An 18,760-nucleotide genomic window follows, 5' to 3' on the forward strand; every position below is an offset into this window, starting at 1 on the left:
TCTAAAGTTGCTGGTCAAGTCTGATTTTTTTTCCTCCTTCTCCCAGGAACTGCTAGGATGTTCTATAAAAAGATGTCAGGAAAGCCAGCATGGGAAAGTTAAATGCCCCCAAATGCCCTGCATTGCCTATATGTACAAATGAAAAATGTTAAAGATTATTTAAAAACAGGAAAGACCTTTTGTAAAATGCTTTTGATTTATTGCTGTGTATTGTGCAGATCTTTATCAATTATTCTCACTCTATTTTATTCAAAAACTGTTGTAAACTATGAGTTGGCATGTTGCTGCATACGGAAGAAAAGCATTAATCAACTCTAAGTAAACAAGTGCAGAGATCTCTCTAACAACTATGAAGTAGTTAATACATTTTAAAGCAATTTTATTCTAGAAAGGAGGTCTAAAAGAGTAGTGCTTAATTATCTGGACTCCTCTGTGCTGGGCTCCCTTTTGATTGTATTAATGAAGCAGCTGGCCCATTGTTTCCCTTTAATTCCTCTATTGTTTTAAGAATATGTCACAGCTCTTTATTCTTTTATCAGGTGCTGTGCAGGAGGACCCACACAATACCTCATATTCCTACTGTATTTGCCAATGCACAAAGAAACCTCCACAGCGGTTTGCAAAGAAGGGGCACACATAATTTATAAGTTCTGTTCCTTGCACTACTCCACTGTCAAGAATTTCAACAGTATTGGATTGGAATTCATTATAAAATTGCTATTAAACAATGTGGCTACATATAGATATAGGTACTGTGTGAACATCCCCACCCTGAGATCTAGGTAGTATCACCTGCGATGTTGCAATGGGACAATTATTTAGCTTTTAGGGAATTATTTTGCCCAATCCCTTCCCAGTTGTGAGGAAACTAAATTTCATAAGTGGGCATGATGTTGGATTTTCAAATTATTTAGGTAAAAAAAAAAAAAAGAAGTTAATGACAGAACAAGTAAGTATTCTTGTTTCCTCCAACTGCAGAAACAATGTCTGTGTGTATGAGTGTGAGTGAGTGTGTGTGTGTGTATGTGTTAAACAGCCCATTTATTCCCCCAGAGAACGGCTTTAAATCACCTTAGTGTGCCTAAGAGATATCATGGTTTACTCTATAGACCAATATGTAATCTTTATTAATTGAGCTCTGATCAACTGACCATCTTCTTGTATTTTACACATGTGAAGGAAATAGACTTTTAGATTAATGCAGAAATATCACTGTACATCTTAAGAAATCAATCTGCTGTTAACAATTTAGTATATAACATTTTATGCCAAAGCTACTTAAAAATGCTGGTTCATTTATAAGTAGTTAACTTTTCTCCAAATTTCCATGAAAATCACACCAAAAAAATCACGCATGGTAAAAATCTCAAAGGTCTGATTCACATAGACTTTCTCTTTTTACACACATGGCTTTTTTCTTTGTTTTTCCCCTGTCAAATATCTGTATTTTTAGAGGCTGTTTTCATTGATTTTTTTCCCCCTAGAGTCCCCAGTCTAATGAAGAGAAATAAGACTTAATGACTTAATGCTATGTAGTAAAAGTTACTAACTTCAACTTTTAAAATATCCTTAGAAAAGCCATTAGAATAAATTAGTATTGGAAACCACCCATTTCCTTTTGTATTGTTAGGTGAGTGTGTATGGGTTTGGTTTTTTTTTTTTTTTTGAGCTTAAACTTTCAAACTGGTATCCCTATCTATTCGCTTGAGGCTCTTTATCCTTGTACATATTGAGGCAGAGTAATACAAAATCTAAATGTGATTTAATTGGTTCAATTTGCTGTATATCTTTATGCTAAGCTTAGGTCCGTATCTTGATGAGCCCAGATGTAGTCGTGCTCAAGGTTTACAGCTTCACGTTGCTTGTATTTCCTTATTTTTACAAAGCAAGCGTCTATCAATCACACAGATAAATTAGAAAGAAACATGTATAGACGTAACACATGGAGAAGATTTTTCAGCGTGCTATGTAATTATTAACCTGATTTTTACCATTGTAAGGAAGCATGAATTGCAGATAGCATGGATGAAGTTAAATGCTTTCATACTGGATACATTTTGCTTATACAGAACTCTATAGGTATGGTCGAACAATATAATTGAAGCTTTGTCAGCTCTGTAACCTAGCAACAGATAATACTGTTAGGTTACTGAATTGCTCCTGGTTGACAAGTAGGGAGTATTTTTGTGTTTATCATGTTTGCTAATGATGGGATCCTTTCCAAAAGGCTTGTCTTAATCTTAATTAGAGTTTATCAGCAGAGGTCTGCATGACATTGTACAGACACTGATTTCATAAATAATAAAAAGTGCAAGTGAAAAATTTGGCAGGATGGGGAGATACTTAAGGCTACCGCTTCTAGTAAGAGGAGCGTGAATTTCCAAAATATAATCAACTTTGAACTGTGACTTTATTCTTTATTATCAAAACTTGTAGTACACTTCACTGCAGTTTTGACAGCAATTATGAGAAAAATTTATAAGCTTCCTGTTAGGAACCATATCTGTTTGTACAAGAACTTTGATCATAAACATTACTTAGAACAGCAAGTACATGTTTTTTCAAGAACGTCAAGGTCTTTGAGGTTATTACTTTCTATGGAACCTTGAATGTATTTGCCCTTTATACGTGAAGGGAGTGGTGTGTGGATGTGGAGCCTGGGGAGAGTGACTATGTTTGCAGCACAAGAGGCAAAGAGAGAATCCTAAAATAACCTTTCCATTTGGTAGACTTGAGGAAGGTATCAGATAGCTGCTTCAGTGCCTGATGTCATTTGATAAAGACTTCATGCCCATGCAGTAGAAATTTGATTTTTTTTTTTTTGCTCTGGTTTATACAATATGATCTTTCACAGTTTTTTGAAATGTTATTGTTCATTTCTAATAATAAGTTACACACCTTCAAAATAATAAAGAATTAAACATTGTAAAACCAAATACAATTCACAAATTTACTAAATTCCTAACTGGTTTATTCAGTTGAAGGATGATGCTAAGTCATTACATCCTTTACCCACCTTTCTACACCTTTTCACTCATCATGCCCACATTCTTCAAATATTATTCAAAGCTATTTTCAGTTGTCATTTTCTGAGTTTCGGAGTGGACATCTCTCTACTGAATTGTTTGAACAAGTCTATGAAATATTTGATTATCAAAAGAGACCTTTTTGTTCATAGAGTTTCACTCTCTCTACCCTATACAAACTACAGATAGTTTACCCTTATGCCAATGATCCTTAACTCTAGAGGCATATGAAGCCTTTCGGGGAGCTTCTAAAAAATAGTGAAGCCCAAACTTCACTCCCAGTGATTTTGATTTGACTGATCCAGGGTAGGACCCAGAAAGCAGCGTTGATTAATAGCTCCCAGGTGTGGGCTTCCCTGGTGGTGCAGTGGTTAAGAATCCACCTGCCAATGCAGGGGACATGGGTTCAAGCCCTGGTCCAGGAAGATCCCACATGCCGCGGAGCAACTAAGCCCGTGTGCTACAACTGCTGAGCCTGTGCTCTAGAGCCTGTGAGCCACGACTACTGAAGCCCGTGCGCCTAGAGCCCGTGCTGTGCGACAAGAGAAGCCATTGCGATGAGAAGCCTGCTCACCGCAACTAGAGAAAGCTCGCTCGCAGCAGTGAAGACCCAACACAGCCAAAAATAAAATTAATTAATTTAAAAAAAAAGCTCCCAGGTGAATCTACTGTGCAGTCATGGTTATAAAGAATTGTGATACCCTTTTAGTGTCCAGCTAAACTTGGGCAAATGCTACATCCATATTTAATAGGTGTGGAACGTTTAGAATAGTACTTGGCACATAGTAAGTGCTTTCTAAGTGTAAGCTATTAGTCATGTTAGAAGATAACCTGACATTACTTCCACACCACAAAGATTTACATTATTCTCCACATTGTGGCTATGCATTTTAAAGCTATGTCTTATCACTGTGTAAATCTTCTTAACACTGTTTCATAAAGTGAACCATACTGATGAAAGAAATCAAAGATGACACAAACAGATGGAGAGATATACCATGTTCTTGAATTGGAAGAATCAATATTGTAAAAATGACTACAGCAATCTACAGATTCAATGCAATCCCTATCAAATTACCAATGGCATTTTTCACAGAACTAAAAACAAAAAAGTTTACAGTTTTCAGGGAAACACAAAAGATCTCGAATAGCAAAAGCAATCTTGAGGAAAAAAAACAGAGCTGGAGGAATTAGGCTTCTTGACTTCAGACTATACTACAGGGCTACAGACATCAAGACAGTATGGTACTGGCACAAAAACAGAAATATAGATCAATGGAACAGGATAGAAAGCCCAGAGATAAACCCATGCACCTCTGGTCACCTAATCTATGAAAAAGGAGACCAGAATATACAATGGAGCAAAGACAGCCTCTTCAATAAGTGGTGCTGGGAAAACTGGACAGCTACATGTCATTTCTGGTTCAGAGAGATAGCAGTGCTAATTACTCAAACTGAGTAATCAAGGTAAGGTACCAAGGCATTTACTTAGTGAACATCAGATGGCACTGTGACTTGGGACACTGGGTTTTTCATTCAGAATCTAGAGCCAAACTGCTTTGTTCAAATCCCATCTCCCATATCTCCTCTTCCTCCAAGTCCGCTCTAGCTGTGTGATCTTGAACAGTTTATGTACACTTCCAGCTTCATGATCTCACAGTAAAAGGGAACAAATAAAAGCCACCTCACTGCTTTCTTGGGAGATATTAAGATAATGGATGCAAAGCTCTTAGCACAGTGTCAGTGCAGAGCAGATAGTAGGTGCTTAATAAATCTGAGGTTATTCCTATTATTAGCACTTTGGTCACAGAAGCAAAAAAGTTGCTCACAACTTGATGATAATAATCTAGTGGTATCTAGCCTAAGGTTGTCATGTTATATGATGTAGGTAAAGCAGTTCTCCAAGTTCACACAGTAACCAATCATCAAGTCAGCACTAGAACTAAAGTTTCTCACCCACAAGGCAAACGCTTTTTCTAGTTCATCTTTCCACTGAGGACAAATAAATTTTCAGTGATTTGGGGTGCCAGCAGTGCTTCATTATTAGCATATAATCCCTTAGACAAAGATCATTGGCTCTTGAATTACTGTGCGAAAAATTCATTCATTCAAACGAAAATAGTTAATGTGGTCAAAGAAAGTAGACTCCATCTCAGCGGCAGCTTCATTCCTCTAAAATCTTAGTTTTCAAGTATTACTTTGTTAAAGTAACTTCGTTAGGAAAACTGAGAGAAGACCTCAACTGTTTTTTTTTAATCCATCTCATATGAAAAGCACTTAATAAAAGTTATATTCCTGTCCTTAGCTATAACTAAAAACTTGTACAAATATTCTAGTGAATGTTTTTTAGTGAAAAAAAAATAATAGTCTCATTTTTTTCCAACTTTTATATTGTGGTGCGTATATATATATATATGTATATATTTATATATATGTGTGTATATATATATGTGTATATATATGTGTGTATATATATGTGTATATATGTGTGTATATATATGTGTGTATATATGTGTATATATATGTGTATATGTGTATATACATGTGTATATATGTGTATATGTGTATATACATGTGTATATATATGTGTGTATATATGTGTATATATGTGTGTATATATATGTGTATATATATGTGTGTATATATGTGTGTATATATGTGTATATGTGTATATACATGTGTATATATATGTGTGTATATATGTGTATATATATGTGTATATATATGTGTGTATATATGTGTATATGTGTATATACATGTGTATATATATGTGTGTATATATGTGTGTATATATATGTGTGTATATATGTATATATGTGTGTATATATATGTGTATATATATGTGTGTATATATGTATATATGTGTGTATATATATGTGTGTATATATGTGTGTATATATATATGTGTATATATATGTGTGTATATATATGTGTATATATATGTGTGTATATATGTATATATGTGTGTATATATATGTGTATATATATGTGTGTATATATGTGTGTATATATATGTGTGTATATATGTATATATGTGTGTGTATATATGTGTGTATATATATATGTGTATATATATATGTGTATATATAACAAAATGTATTAACCATTTTTAAGTATACAGTTCAGTGGCATTAAGTACATTAACATTATTGTGCAACCATTACCACCATCCATCTCCAGAACTCTTTGCATCTTGCAAAACTGAAACTCTATACCCATTAAACAATAACTCCCCACTCCCCCCTGCCCTTAGCCCCTGGCAACCACCATCCTACTTTCTGTCTCTGTGACTTTGAATACCCTGAGTACTTCATGTAAGTGGAATCATACAGTATTTGTCTTTTTGTGACTGGTTTATTTCACTTATAATAAGGTCCTCAGAGTTCATCTATGTTGTAGTATTGTCAGAATTTCCTTTCTTTTTTTTTCCTTTTTTTTCCCTTTTTTTTAAGGCTGTAAAATATTCCATTATATATATATATATATATACACACATATATTCTACTGTGTGTGTATATATATATATATACACATATATATATTCCATTGTGTGTGTATGTGTGTGCGTACACCACATTTTGCTTATCCATTCTTCTCTCAGTGGACAGCTGGGTTGCTTCCATGTTTTAGGTGTTTTTAATAATGCTGCTCTGAACATGGGTGTGCAAATATCCCTTTGAGACTCTCTGCTTTCAATTCTTTTGAGCATATACCCAGAAGTGGAATTGCTGGATCATAGGTAATTCTGTTTTTAATTTTTTGAGGAACCCTCATGCTGTTTTCCACAGTGACACTACCATTTTATCCTCTCCCCAGCAGTGCACAAGGGTTCTAACTTCTCTACATCCTTGCCAGTCCTTGTTTTCTCATGGTTTTGTTTGTTTGTTTGGGCTTTTGGGTTTGTTTTCTTTGCGTGTTTTTGGTTGGGGGGGGTTGTTTGTTTTTTGATTTGTTTGTTGTTTTTTTTTTTGATAGTGGTGCTCTCATTTTAAAGCCAAATGTAATACCCTGTGATTTGTTTCCATTGAACGTGAGGTCAATCAGTGAAGACACCAAAAAAGCTAAATATCAACATGATTTATCATTTTCATGCACTCAGATTGCTTCTTAATCAAGATGAAGACTACTACCTTCCATTGAATTGTAAATTAGAGTTGGCTGTGTTTACCCTAGCTCTAAAAATGGTAGGGTAAGAAATTGCTTCTCCTGTCTCCTCAGCCCCATGTAGATTGCTAGAAACCTTTTCTGTTTCTAACTGGTCAAGATCGGTATGTGATCCACAAATGATGCAGCCTTAATCATTTTTCCAAAATGAGTTAGCTCTCTCCAGTGAAGCATAGATACATGTGCTCATTGAATTTGTAGGTTTATGTTTTCTTTCTGGTGAGATTTCTTTTCTTCGACTTAGCAGGGCAGTGAGAAATGAGAAAAATAGCCCCAACCAGACCAAACCAAAAGGATAATGGTTCACAGTTATATAGCACTTACTATGGCAGGTGCTGTTCTGAAGCTTTCACACATATATTTGCTTATTTAATCCTCATGATAATACCATGAGTTCAATACTACTATCACCATCCCCATTTTCAAGGCTGAGGAAACTGATAGAATGCTTAGGTGATAAGTTCAAAGTCACACAGTTAGCAAGCGGCACAGCCAAGATTTGCATCCCAGCAGCCTGGGGCCGGTGTACTTCCTCCAGAGGGGATTACATCGTCACTAGCAGCCACATTTAGAATATTTTTTTTGAATCAGTAATTGAAACTATGTTATAATACTTGGGATGTCTCTCCCTATAAATGACTCCCTCAAGTTGTATGCTCTAAATTCACATCAAAAGAACTCAGCCAAGCTGTTTCCAAGAACCAATCCTTGACTTTTACGGTACCATTCTCTTGGTTCCCCTCTAACCTTTCCAAGTATATGTTTCCTATGTCTTTAAATGATTGCATCTCCTCTACCCACATCTTAAATGTTGAGATTCTCCAAGTTTCAATCTTTGTTCTTTCTCTTTTCATGCTGTAGTCTTCCTGCATTACCACATCAATGCAAAGAGCATCCACAGCTATTTAGAATGTGTTGATGACTTCCAAAATATTTTTTTTCTCCAGCCTTATTCTCCTCCAAGGTTCAACTGCCTCCTGGATACACCCACCAAAAAGCCTCTCAGGTACCTCAGACTCTACATTTTCAAAGCCAAATTCAGTACTCCCAAATTCAGTACTCCCATGCATATACATACACATACATAAAACACACATGCACACTTGGGCTTTGGAGTTGGACAGTCTAAATCATGATTCCGCCAGTGATTCTGCTATGTGTATAGCTTTGGGCACGTTAGCTAACTTCTCCAAGATTCAATTTCCTCAACTCTTAAATGAGGAAACTATCACTCACCTCACAGAATGATTGATAGGATTAAAATAGATGAAATACATAAACCCCCTAGCCTATCGGACCCAAAGAAATTATTCCTAATTAATACCAATTATCTGTTACTGTCCGTATAATACCACTTGGTAATATACCAGCTTTACTGCCTTGTTAATGGAACTACCATCAGCTGGTTTTGCAAACCAGAAACCTCTGTGTCATTTTCAAGAGTTTCTTTTACGCATCTCAGGAAATCACCCCAGTCCTCTGTCAGCTATGTCTCTTGAATCTGGCCCTTTTCTCCCCTACAGTTTACACTTCTCACAACTGAACTGGTACAACAGCCTCCTAATAGCCCTCGAGATAACATTTCCTACCCCTTCAGTTTACTCTCCTCAAGACCCTGAGATCTATATATTGGCGGGGGCGGTGCGGCGGGGGGGAAGCTCAGATCATTCATTCACTCAAATAAATATATATGCCATCACTCCACCATGAGCTGGACACAACTGTTTTTATGTTACATCAAAACTCTCACCCTGCTCTAAACTTCCTGTGGGAGGAAGCCCTGATTTGTAGTGCTTGACAGTTTCTGACAGCAAATGCTACAACTCTCACCATAGCTGATTTCAGGTTACCAACGTGACATCAACCAGCACACAGGATTCCTGACAACTGAACATTCTGCCCTGTGATCCAGAACAGGCTGGCTCTGGCACACCACTGCCCATAATCCACCTCTTTCTCCCTCAGACCCCAAGCTCTAGGTTTGCTGGCCTCCGAGGGCCAGGCAGCCTCTTCCATAATCCTGCACTCACACGCATGCTCCTGTATCTGCCAGTAACGATGTACCTGCCAGGTCCTCCCTACACATATTTCTGCTACTTTACTTCTACTCTTCTTGAGTCAATAAAAATGTCACATTGGATGGCTTGCCTGACTCCTCCAAGAAGTCTCAGTCACTCACCCCTCTCACATTTCTTTAGTACTAGGGGATGGCACCACCGTGTGGTATTATAATTTGTCTGTTTATATGTGTGCATTCAGGTTGTATGTGAAGTTGTGCATGAAACCATAGCACACAGGCTGGCACACCAATGAATAGCCGATGAATGAACGACTTGAAAAACTAAATCCTAAGACAATTGACTTCTTCATCAGACCTGCACAGTACATTTTCAGTCTGATTCAGCCTTTTAAAAGGATATGCTCTGACGAAACCGTAAAGTGAGATAAAATGATAAAGATAATAAAATATGGAACATCTGAAAACAGATATGTGTTACTACTGCCAGGCTGCTTAATAATGTAGAAAAATCATTTTTTGCTTTATTTTTTATTTATTTATTTTAAAAAATAAATTTATTTTTGGCTGTGTTGGGTCTTCGTTGCTGCGTGCGGGCTTTCTCTAGTCGCAGAGAGCGGGGGCTACTCTTCGTTGTGGTACGTGGGCTTCTCACCGCGGTGGCTTCTCATTGCAGAGCACGGGCTCTAGGCGTGTGGGCTTCAGTAGTTGTGGCTCGTGGGCCCTAGAGCACAGGCTCAGTAGTTGCAGCGCGTGGGCTTAGTTGCTCCACGGCATGTGGGATCTTCCCAGACCAGGGCTCAAACCCACGTCCCCTGCACTGGCAGGCGGATTCTTAACCACTGCGCCACCACGGAAGCCCATGTTTTACTTGCTTTAATTTTCACTTAATATTTTGTGAATTTTATTTATTGATTGGATCTTTTTGGTTCAAAGTCTGAGCCCAAGTATTCGGAGTCATCCTGCTGTTGACCTCACTGCTGTGATAAAGATTAGCCGAGTGCTACCCTCTCTAAAATATCGATTTCTCCCGGGTACCTGAATCCAAAACTTTCCTTTTGTAAAACACAGCCATAGCTGGATTTACCAACCATGTAAGTTTATCAAAAAATGGAAAACTGTTACCAGTAATATAAGTTATTCAGTTCAACGCTGAAATCCAGTGACTCTAAAAAACCAGGCGAGGAACTAAACCTGAACTGCAGTGCCTGCCTCTGCCCTCCCCACCTCTCTATTACACAGACTCACTTGATAAACCTTGTCCCAGAGGAAAGATAAGGTGCAAATGATTACCTTGTCTATAGCTGTAAGTAGTTTAGATCTGTATGCACATCAGAGAAGGCCGAACAGCCAAATGCAGAAGCCTTCCAGGGGGAAGAAGCATCACCAGCAGAAATAGCATCACTTAGCGCTTTTCAATGCTCATCAGATTCCGCGATGATGCCGCTTAGCTTCTATATTTGTAAAGAAGTCATCAATGCCAAGGTGAATCTGTTTTCAACTTTGGGAAACGTGTATGCTTTCAGATATATTAAAGTGAAAGTGAAAAATGGTTGTTTTCTAGTCTTTTAGCATATTTGTGTTTTCCTTGGAAACTTTCACATGAATTCGAGGTCTGTAATTTTAGCTTTATTTTTTCACAGACATTTACTGTCGTGGATGGTGTCTTGTCTGCTTACCTCTGAAATTTAATCAGCTGGTTTAATTAACTGTCCCAGGTTTCTCTAAAACGATGTCCTGAATCTTCTAGGCAAACTCTGCCCTATCATATGCTGTTGTTATCTTTTCCACCAGCGTTTTACCACAAGTTGTTTAAAAACTATGATCTCTTTCAGGGTGGAAAAAAATGAAGTGCGGTTGAAAAGGCAGTTATGCTGAAAGATAAACAGCAATATTACTTATCAGAATGGGTACAATTTTTGCTTGCTTAATGAGTACAATATATATAGCCTTGCAGTATATACACAATGAGGAAAAAAAGCTTTATAACATATCAAGTATGCCATATTACTTCAGGCATAACTGTACAGGATACATATCTAGGCCTGAGAGTGTAGATAACAAAATATAAGTGCTTTGCCTGTCTAAACATGTTAAATAAATGAGCATTCACTATCGCATTCCAATACATTAGAAGATGTACTTGCATAGTTAATTTTCTTTTTAATGCACCACACGCGATCATTCGAAGCACCAAGCCAGAGTCTATCTTAGTGTTTGAAGAGAGGGTTCTTTTCATTTAAACAAATCTTTATTTAAATAAGCCTTTCTGAAAAGGCTCTTTGGCATATCTCCTTTTCAGGAAGTTCAATCAGGGTAAAAGGAGATAAAGAAGCTGCATTATGAGAAATATTATATAAGGAAAGATCACTCGGTGCTCACCCCCCACCCCCCCAAAATAAATGGCAGCAGACTTATAAGGAGAGTAAAGCTAACTGCAATTTCACTTTAATGTTCTAAATTTTAGGAACTATGTTTACTTGCTTTGTAGTTTTAGGTATCATTCATATATATACACATATATGTATATACACATTCATATATATACACATATATGTATATACACATATATATATGTGTGTATATACACACACACATATATATATATTCCCCAGTATCTGGGGAAGAGAGAGAAAAAGAAATAACTTCTTATTTCCATAAGGTACAGAAAGAGCACGTAAAGAGTAACTTCAAAGCCTCACCTGAAATAAATTTTGTGGTTGTATCCCTACCATGCTTGTTCTTAGGCAGTATAACATGTAATAAATAACATGGTTGATGATTAAGTCAAGCGCTGGAAGGCAAACAGTTGACAAAACTCTCTACAGATTATGTCTACACTTGGTTATTAATCTTCTCCTACTGTTGGTCACTGAACAGTTCATTTGATGCAAGGAATACAATTTTCCACATAGGCAGGTACGAAAATTAATAAAGGGAAACAGCACTAAAATGGAGTAGGGAAGTCAGAAGGGGGAGCTGGCATGTACTACTTGACTTCAGTGTAGATCCCAACAGGAAGAGATGGACTTTGCATCTCCATCAGGAAGTGACACTACTTAATACCTCTCAGCTGAAGGAAGAAAGCATTTCTCCTTGTCTGACAACAGCTCAGCCAATGAAAGAATGTAACAACTCAGCCAATGAAAAGCCACTATATTTGGAACTTTCAATTTCCTCCAGTGAGCTTTTTGTTTATAATGGCCCCACCCAACCTCCCCTTCTCTATAAGAGTTTCCTCTCTTGTGTTTCACCAGACTTTCATGTGGTTGACCATAGCTGCCTGTCCTGAGTTGCAGCTCCTTGCTATTAAACTTGTGTCGCTGGTAAAGTAACTGGCAGTTTTATTGTTTTAGGTTAACAAAGGGAAGAGGAGGACAGCCGTTGTCTTGATCAAACACTGCACCACAGTAGAAACTGATGTGAAAAACATGAGAAGGTCCTATTGACATCAATCCAATGTACAGCAGGCTAGAGCATTCTACGTCAATTCTTTTTCTTTTTTCTTCTCAATAGGGGGTCAGCTTTGGTGCACGACTACGAAGGCCATCTCTGAGGGTGAAGAGCTAATTGCCTTTGTGGTGGATTTTGACTCAAGGCTACAAGCTGCCAGTCAGATGACTCTTACAGAAGGGATGTACCCGGCGCGCCTGCTGGACTCAATTCAGCTGCTCCCTCAGCAAGCTGCCATGGCTTCTATTTTGCCTACAGCTATTGTCAATAGTAAGTGCTGAGTGCAATAGCCCAGTACAATAGCTTTGTAGTGGTGATGGGTATTTATGGGAGAGAAAAAAATAATGTCTACTGACAGGCAACCAGGGACAGACTTTTTTCTCCAGTGTTATGATTTTATTTTATATTCTCTCCAGTTTTAAGTGTGTGTGTGTGTGTGTGTGTGTTCGTGCTCGCTTCTCGTGGGAGTATAAAAGGAATAACTTCAATTCATTCATTTCAGGTTGGATTCCTGAATGTCACACAGAAAAATCTGACATTCTAAACTAAACAACATTCAAGACGATTTAGCTGTAAGAGGTCCAACAGCCTTCATTGTTGCTCTATGGTAGAATGGTTTTGGTATTAGGGGCCATAGAGTTAAAACATAAAATAAGAAAAAGGACACAAAATCAAATTTGATTAGCTACACTAATGAAGGGGAAATGTAGGCTGGATAAATCAAGACATCAGCTAATGTAAAAAAAAATAAAGAGAAGAGAAAGAAAAATACGTATAATCTTAGAATACTTTATATGGAGAATTTTAAAATGTGCCCTGGCAAATATACCTTTGTGATTATAGTTTGTTAAAAGGACTACTGAACTTAGTTTGTATTTTCTTGACATAAAATCAGTGATCTAGGAGTCCCAAGATCAGAATGCTAGACTCTGCTCTGCTTTTATCTAGCTCTGTGAGAACACGTGAGTACATCTTAAGAGGAGAATAGATTCTAAAGCCAGTGGCAAGTGAAACATTGCATTGAGTCAAAAATGTCCTTGAAAATCCCCGAGACTTTGAATGATGCAGAAGTCTAGAGACGACAATCATGTCTTGATATTATATATGTATCCATATATACATACATATATATTCAACAGTAATTATGTTCTTGCTGTAACAGCATCCTTTAGAATGAAGAACTTCTCAGGTGTATCTGGAATTACTCTGCATGCAACCAGTGGATTCAGTGTACACAACCCAAGCTACTATTTCTGAATTTCCTTAATGTAAATGGAGTTGTTTTGTTTACTGAATCTTTAGTTTGATTTGAATAGTGAGGAACTTGAAATAACATGGACCCAACTTGAAACTGAGGCAAAATGATTTTGTTACCACCTATTCTAGGAATATCTTATATTATTGTGACACTCCAGTGTGTGAATGTTAATTCTAATTATATTTGAAGGAATACTCTGTTTGCTTTCTATAGCAAGATAACTATTAATCCCAAATATATCACCATAGATGCATACAGGCTTTGTTCTCATTCTTAAATTAGTTAATCAGTTAAAGTCATCCTGAAAAATAAACCCTTTACTATACACTGGGCCTCTGAAAAGTATAAATGTAACTAAAACTTGGGTGGGAGGGGCTAAATAATAAACAGCAGTAGTATATAATTTTGTAATTAAATTGTATTTTAAAATTCTGTATTATACCTGCTGTCCTTACTTCTCATTCGCTAGAATTTGGTCCTTACTTTTCTCCTTCTCTCCTTCAACAGGATCTCCTGAGTCAACTCCTTCACTATCATGTCTTCCAACTCACTATACATTAACAGTTTATAAATCACAAGTCCAGCTGTTTCTGGCGAGTTTCAGACCTCTCTTGCCATCTTTGCAACGTTCCTGTCTCTTTCTCACAGAAAGAGCCACTCCCACATATCTACTGTGACCATATGCCCCGGTGTGCCTGGATTAATCCCAGTTTACAGTGTTATCTGCCATCCCTCTGATCAGAGGCACTACAAAAGTGCCAAATTTGCACAATGCAGTGTCAGATTTAGTCACTCCATATGTGCCCCAGCCTGAATTCATCACCCATCTGTCTTCTATTCCCTGTAGAGATGAATGAAAACATCCCTTAACACAGAAATGCCAACAAGAAGTCTAGGCACCAAGGAGAAACCTTACCTTCTGCTCTAACATCTAATTGCAAAATAGTGGTCATCACTTCCAGTCAGTTCTGCTTCCTCAGTATAACTTTTCTTCTCTCTGTCCCCCTTTCATTGAGGCATTATGGAAGAGTGTTTACACCAGGGTTTTCCAATCCCAGTTCACCCAGTTGCATGATAATGGCAAGTTACTCAACCTCATATTCTTCATCTATTAATGAATGAGGGGAAAACAGAGAGAGAAATTTTCCATGAATGAATACATGAGAAATACATATCATACATATTATAGCATGACTTAACAAATAGTACATGACTATTAGCTACAATTTAAATTCTGTCATATTTCACTTAGATTACTGCAGTTGTCTCCTACCAGTCATAAGTCTTCCTTCCAAATTCACTACCTTCAAAACTCCACTGTTAGGATTATATCATAGCTGATTCTGTCTATTGCTTGAAATGATTCAGTCATTTTCCATAACCATTGAGATAGAAATCTAAACTTAAAAAAACTGACAGGGCCTTTGGTAGTCTGTCCCTGACTTCTACAACCTCATCTCTCCCAGCCCCTTGCCTGAGATTACAGAATAGCCTCCCAGCCTCCACCCAGTCACTCTCTCAGGCTCCCATAGCTGATCCCTTGATTAGGAGGACACAATCCTCTTCTCCACCTGACGAGCTTAATTTCATCCTTCACAAGGCAGCTAAGGCATGTCATCATCTTCCCTCTAAATCCTTCTCTGACTTCTTCAAGTACCTCCATCACTGTGTGTGGTCATCACATTCTAATGTAATGAACAAACGAACCACTTGTTAACCAGCCCCAGGAGATCTAAGCTCCTTAACAACAGCTGTTTGGTCTCTCATTTTGTTTTACACCCAACTCAGCATAGATCTGGCACTAAGGAGGTACTCTGTAATTAATTTATTAAATGGACCAATGATGTCAGGAGTTGGCATCAAAGCTAACTTTAGTTCAGCCATTAGATCTCTTACCTTTTAATCAAGCAGATAAACCAATTCACTTTGCTATTTATAAATGCCTATTTTTCTAAACTATAAATGCAATATAAACAGTTTAGGATTAATCTCTTTTGCTTTATGTTGGGATTCTCCTAGAGTACCACTTTCTAAAGAGTCTGTGGGAAGGTAAACCGCATTAAGTGGAACATTTCTTTAAAAATAGTTCTGTACTGTGGAACAACACCCAAGACTGCACTAGCCCCTGTCTGATTGCCTAATTCATAACCTGGGAGCAGACTCTGAGGAAAACTGAACCAAATGCTGCTTTACCCATGGTTGGCTCCAAGTGGGCAGCAGCTAACGTGTCCCTGTGTTTCTGCCTGCAGAGGATATATTCCCTTGCAAGTCCTGTGGCATCTGGTATCGGAGTGAGCGGAATCTGCAAGCCCATTTGATGTACTATTGCAGTGGGAGACAAAGAGAAACTGCTCCAGTGTCAGAGGAAAACGAAGACAGCACTCCTCAGATTTCCAGTATGTGCCCCTTCCCACAATGCACCAAGAGCTTTTCAAATGCCCGAGCTCTAGAAATGCACATGAACTCACACAGTGGTGAGTGCCTCTCTTGTTTCTTCTTCTACTCCAGGAGACCCTATTCTTTCTCTACATATATACGTACATTCATACATCTCTATCTATCTATAAAATCAAACTTAAACTTGCTGGACCAGCTGGTTATTATCTTTTGTCACGAACAAGTATACTCTATTCAAAGGACTTGGGTCTGAATTATTTTCTAACGACTTACAGTGCTCAGTTTACAGGCTAAATCATTCTAGTTTTTTCTCAACTAAAGTAATTATGCTGAAAAACAAGTTTCTTTTTCTTTTTCTTTCTTTTTTTTAAGCCTGTTCTTGAGAGCAAGGTGGCAAATATTCCCATTTATTTGGAATTGTATGCCCAACTGTTGTCAGTATCATCCATAGTATTCTAATTCCTATATTTTAAAAACAACTGAACTGAATCAAATGTACAGAATTATATTAATTTTAGATATTCCTTTGAACATCCTTGGATAGGGCAAACCAAGGTTTGGGAGTCATAGTTATTCAGCGCCTAAAGTATGAAACTTGTAAGTCACCTCCGGGTGACTTCCTTTGCTGTTTTTGCTTGGGGTGCTCCGTTTAAAAAAACGAACTCCAACCTCCAGTGCTCTAGGACAGGGCAAGCTTTTGTCTTTGCGCCTATAAAAATAAGCCATTTCCTTTCTACTTATTCTCTTCCCTCTCCCTACAAAGAGCTGTCTTTATGAGGTGATAAAGCAGGGGAAGCAGAAACAGGTTGGTTGTCTCACATGGTGTGTGTAAAGTCACGCGCAAATCAAAAATAGAGATAGAGGCATCTTCCCAGCTCAACAGGAAAATGAGTATTGGATTAGCCAAGGAGAAAAGGAGACAAATAAAAGAAGTCCCCTTTTATCTCTATCTCTCTGCCATATTTTCATCTTATAAATATAAAAGACAATTCTCATTTAAGTCTAGAGGGCAGAGAGGAGGAACCAAGCCTGATTTAACCATATGCCAACAAATGGGAACAAGAGTTGACCTGAGTAAGTAAAAGTATCCAGATCCTGATTCCAATTCATAGGGGAAGGGGTCCCCCCGACCAAGTAATTCTTCAGACACCAACTGAGTGTCTTGCAATGCAACTCCACTCAATTCTGACACTATGTAGGGAGAGCACTAAATTCCCCAGATTAAGGGGTCAGTCCTACAAGAGTGACTCCCCCACCGCCACCCCAATGCAGACTTTAGTCTTTTGTGCTTCTGACCAGTCGGCTATAAATCAGAGGTCGCCAAGACACCCCCTTGGTTTGACTGCTTTGCTAGAGTGTCTCCCGGAACTCAGAAAACCCATTTGTTCACCAGATACTGGTTTATTATAAAAGGATATAACTCAGGAATAGCCAGATGGATGAGATGCATAGGACTAGGTTTGGGGAACGGGCAAGGTGCTTCCAAGTGCTCTCAGAGCCTGCCGCTCTCCCCAGATCTCCACATGTTTACCAACTGAGATGCTCTCTGAACTCTGTTTTTTGGGGGGTTTTATGGAGACTTCATTACATAGGCAGGATTGATTAAGTTATTGGCCATTGGCAATTGAACTTAATCTCTAGCCCCTCTTCCCAGAAGTGGAGGAGGGGAAGAATGAAAGTTCCAACCCGTGTAATCACAAGATTGCTTCTCCTAACAACCACCCGTCCTTAGGTTACCTAAGGGCTTTCCAAAAGTCACCTCAGTCACATAACAAAGACACCTTTATCACTCTTATCACAGGAAACTCCAAGAGTTTTAGAAGCTGTGAGCTGGGAACCAAGGATAAAGACCAAATATATATGAGAAATAGATTTTACTCATCAGAATGACCAAATACATATTCCTTGTAAATCACAATATTGCATTGAGGCTTACCCACCAGTCAGTGGTGATATTCAAAATATTTAATAACTGACTAAAAACAGGCCATGACCAATGAGCATGGATGTCGGTCCTAAATGCCTACATTAATGTACTGGTACCAGTATCAGCCCTGGATAGAGATAAACCATGTTCAGCAAAACCAATGAATAAAATTCTAAATTTGTACCAAAGATAAATTAGTAGGTTATTAATTACTTTAGAAAATGGTTACTATTTGGATTCTTTTGAATAAAGACCTAATCTGGTACACTAAATGCACTAAGATTTATTTGATTTGCACATAGGTTATCACTATCAACTCTAACTAATGCCTGCTTCTTCCTAATGTAGAGCATAGTGCTGTGGTAAGAAGGTTATTGGATTAGAAATTATAAAATCTGGAGTTTAGTCATGGCTCCATCACGGAATAGCTTTATTACCATAATCAATTCCTTTAGCCTCCTTGCATGTGTTCCCCGACCTGTAAAATTGAAACAATGATGCCTATCCCACTACAATGC

At 37.9% G+C, this 18,760-nt stretch overlaps 1 protein-coding gene across 2 annotated transcripts in view; it reads left to right on the top strand.

Moving 5' to 3' along the window:
• Positions 1-18,760, top strand: part of ZFPM2 (zinc finger protein, FOG family member 2) — a 359,953-nt gene that overhangs the window by 338,409 nt on the left and 2,784 nt on the right. For both annotated transcript variants that reach the window (XM_065895214.1, XM_065895215.1), the window contains 2 exons: positions 12,724-12,930; positions 16,168-16,392. In XM_065895214.1, coding sequence (XP_065751286.1) covers positions 12,724-12,930; positions 16,168-16,392 — 432 coding nt within the window. The remainder of the gene's footprint in view (positions 1-12,723; positions 12,931-16,167; positions 16,393-18,760) is intronic.

The sequence above is a fragment of the Phocoena phocoena genome, chromosome 17 (assembly GCF_963924675.1).
Source record: "Phocoena phocoena chromosome 17, mPhoPho1.1, whole genome shotgun sequence".
NCBI classification, from domain to species: Eukaryota; Metazoa; Chordata; class Mammalia; order Artiodactyla; family Phocoenidae; genus Phocoena; species Phocoena phocoena.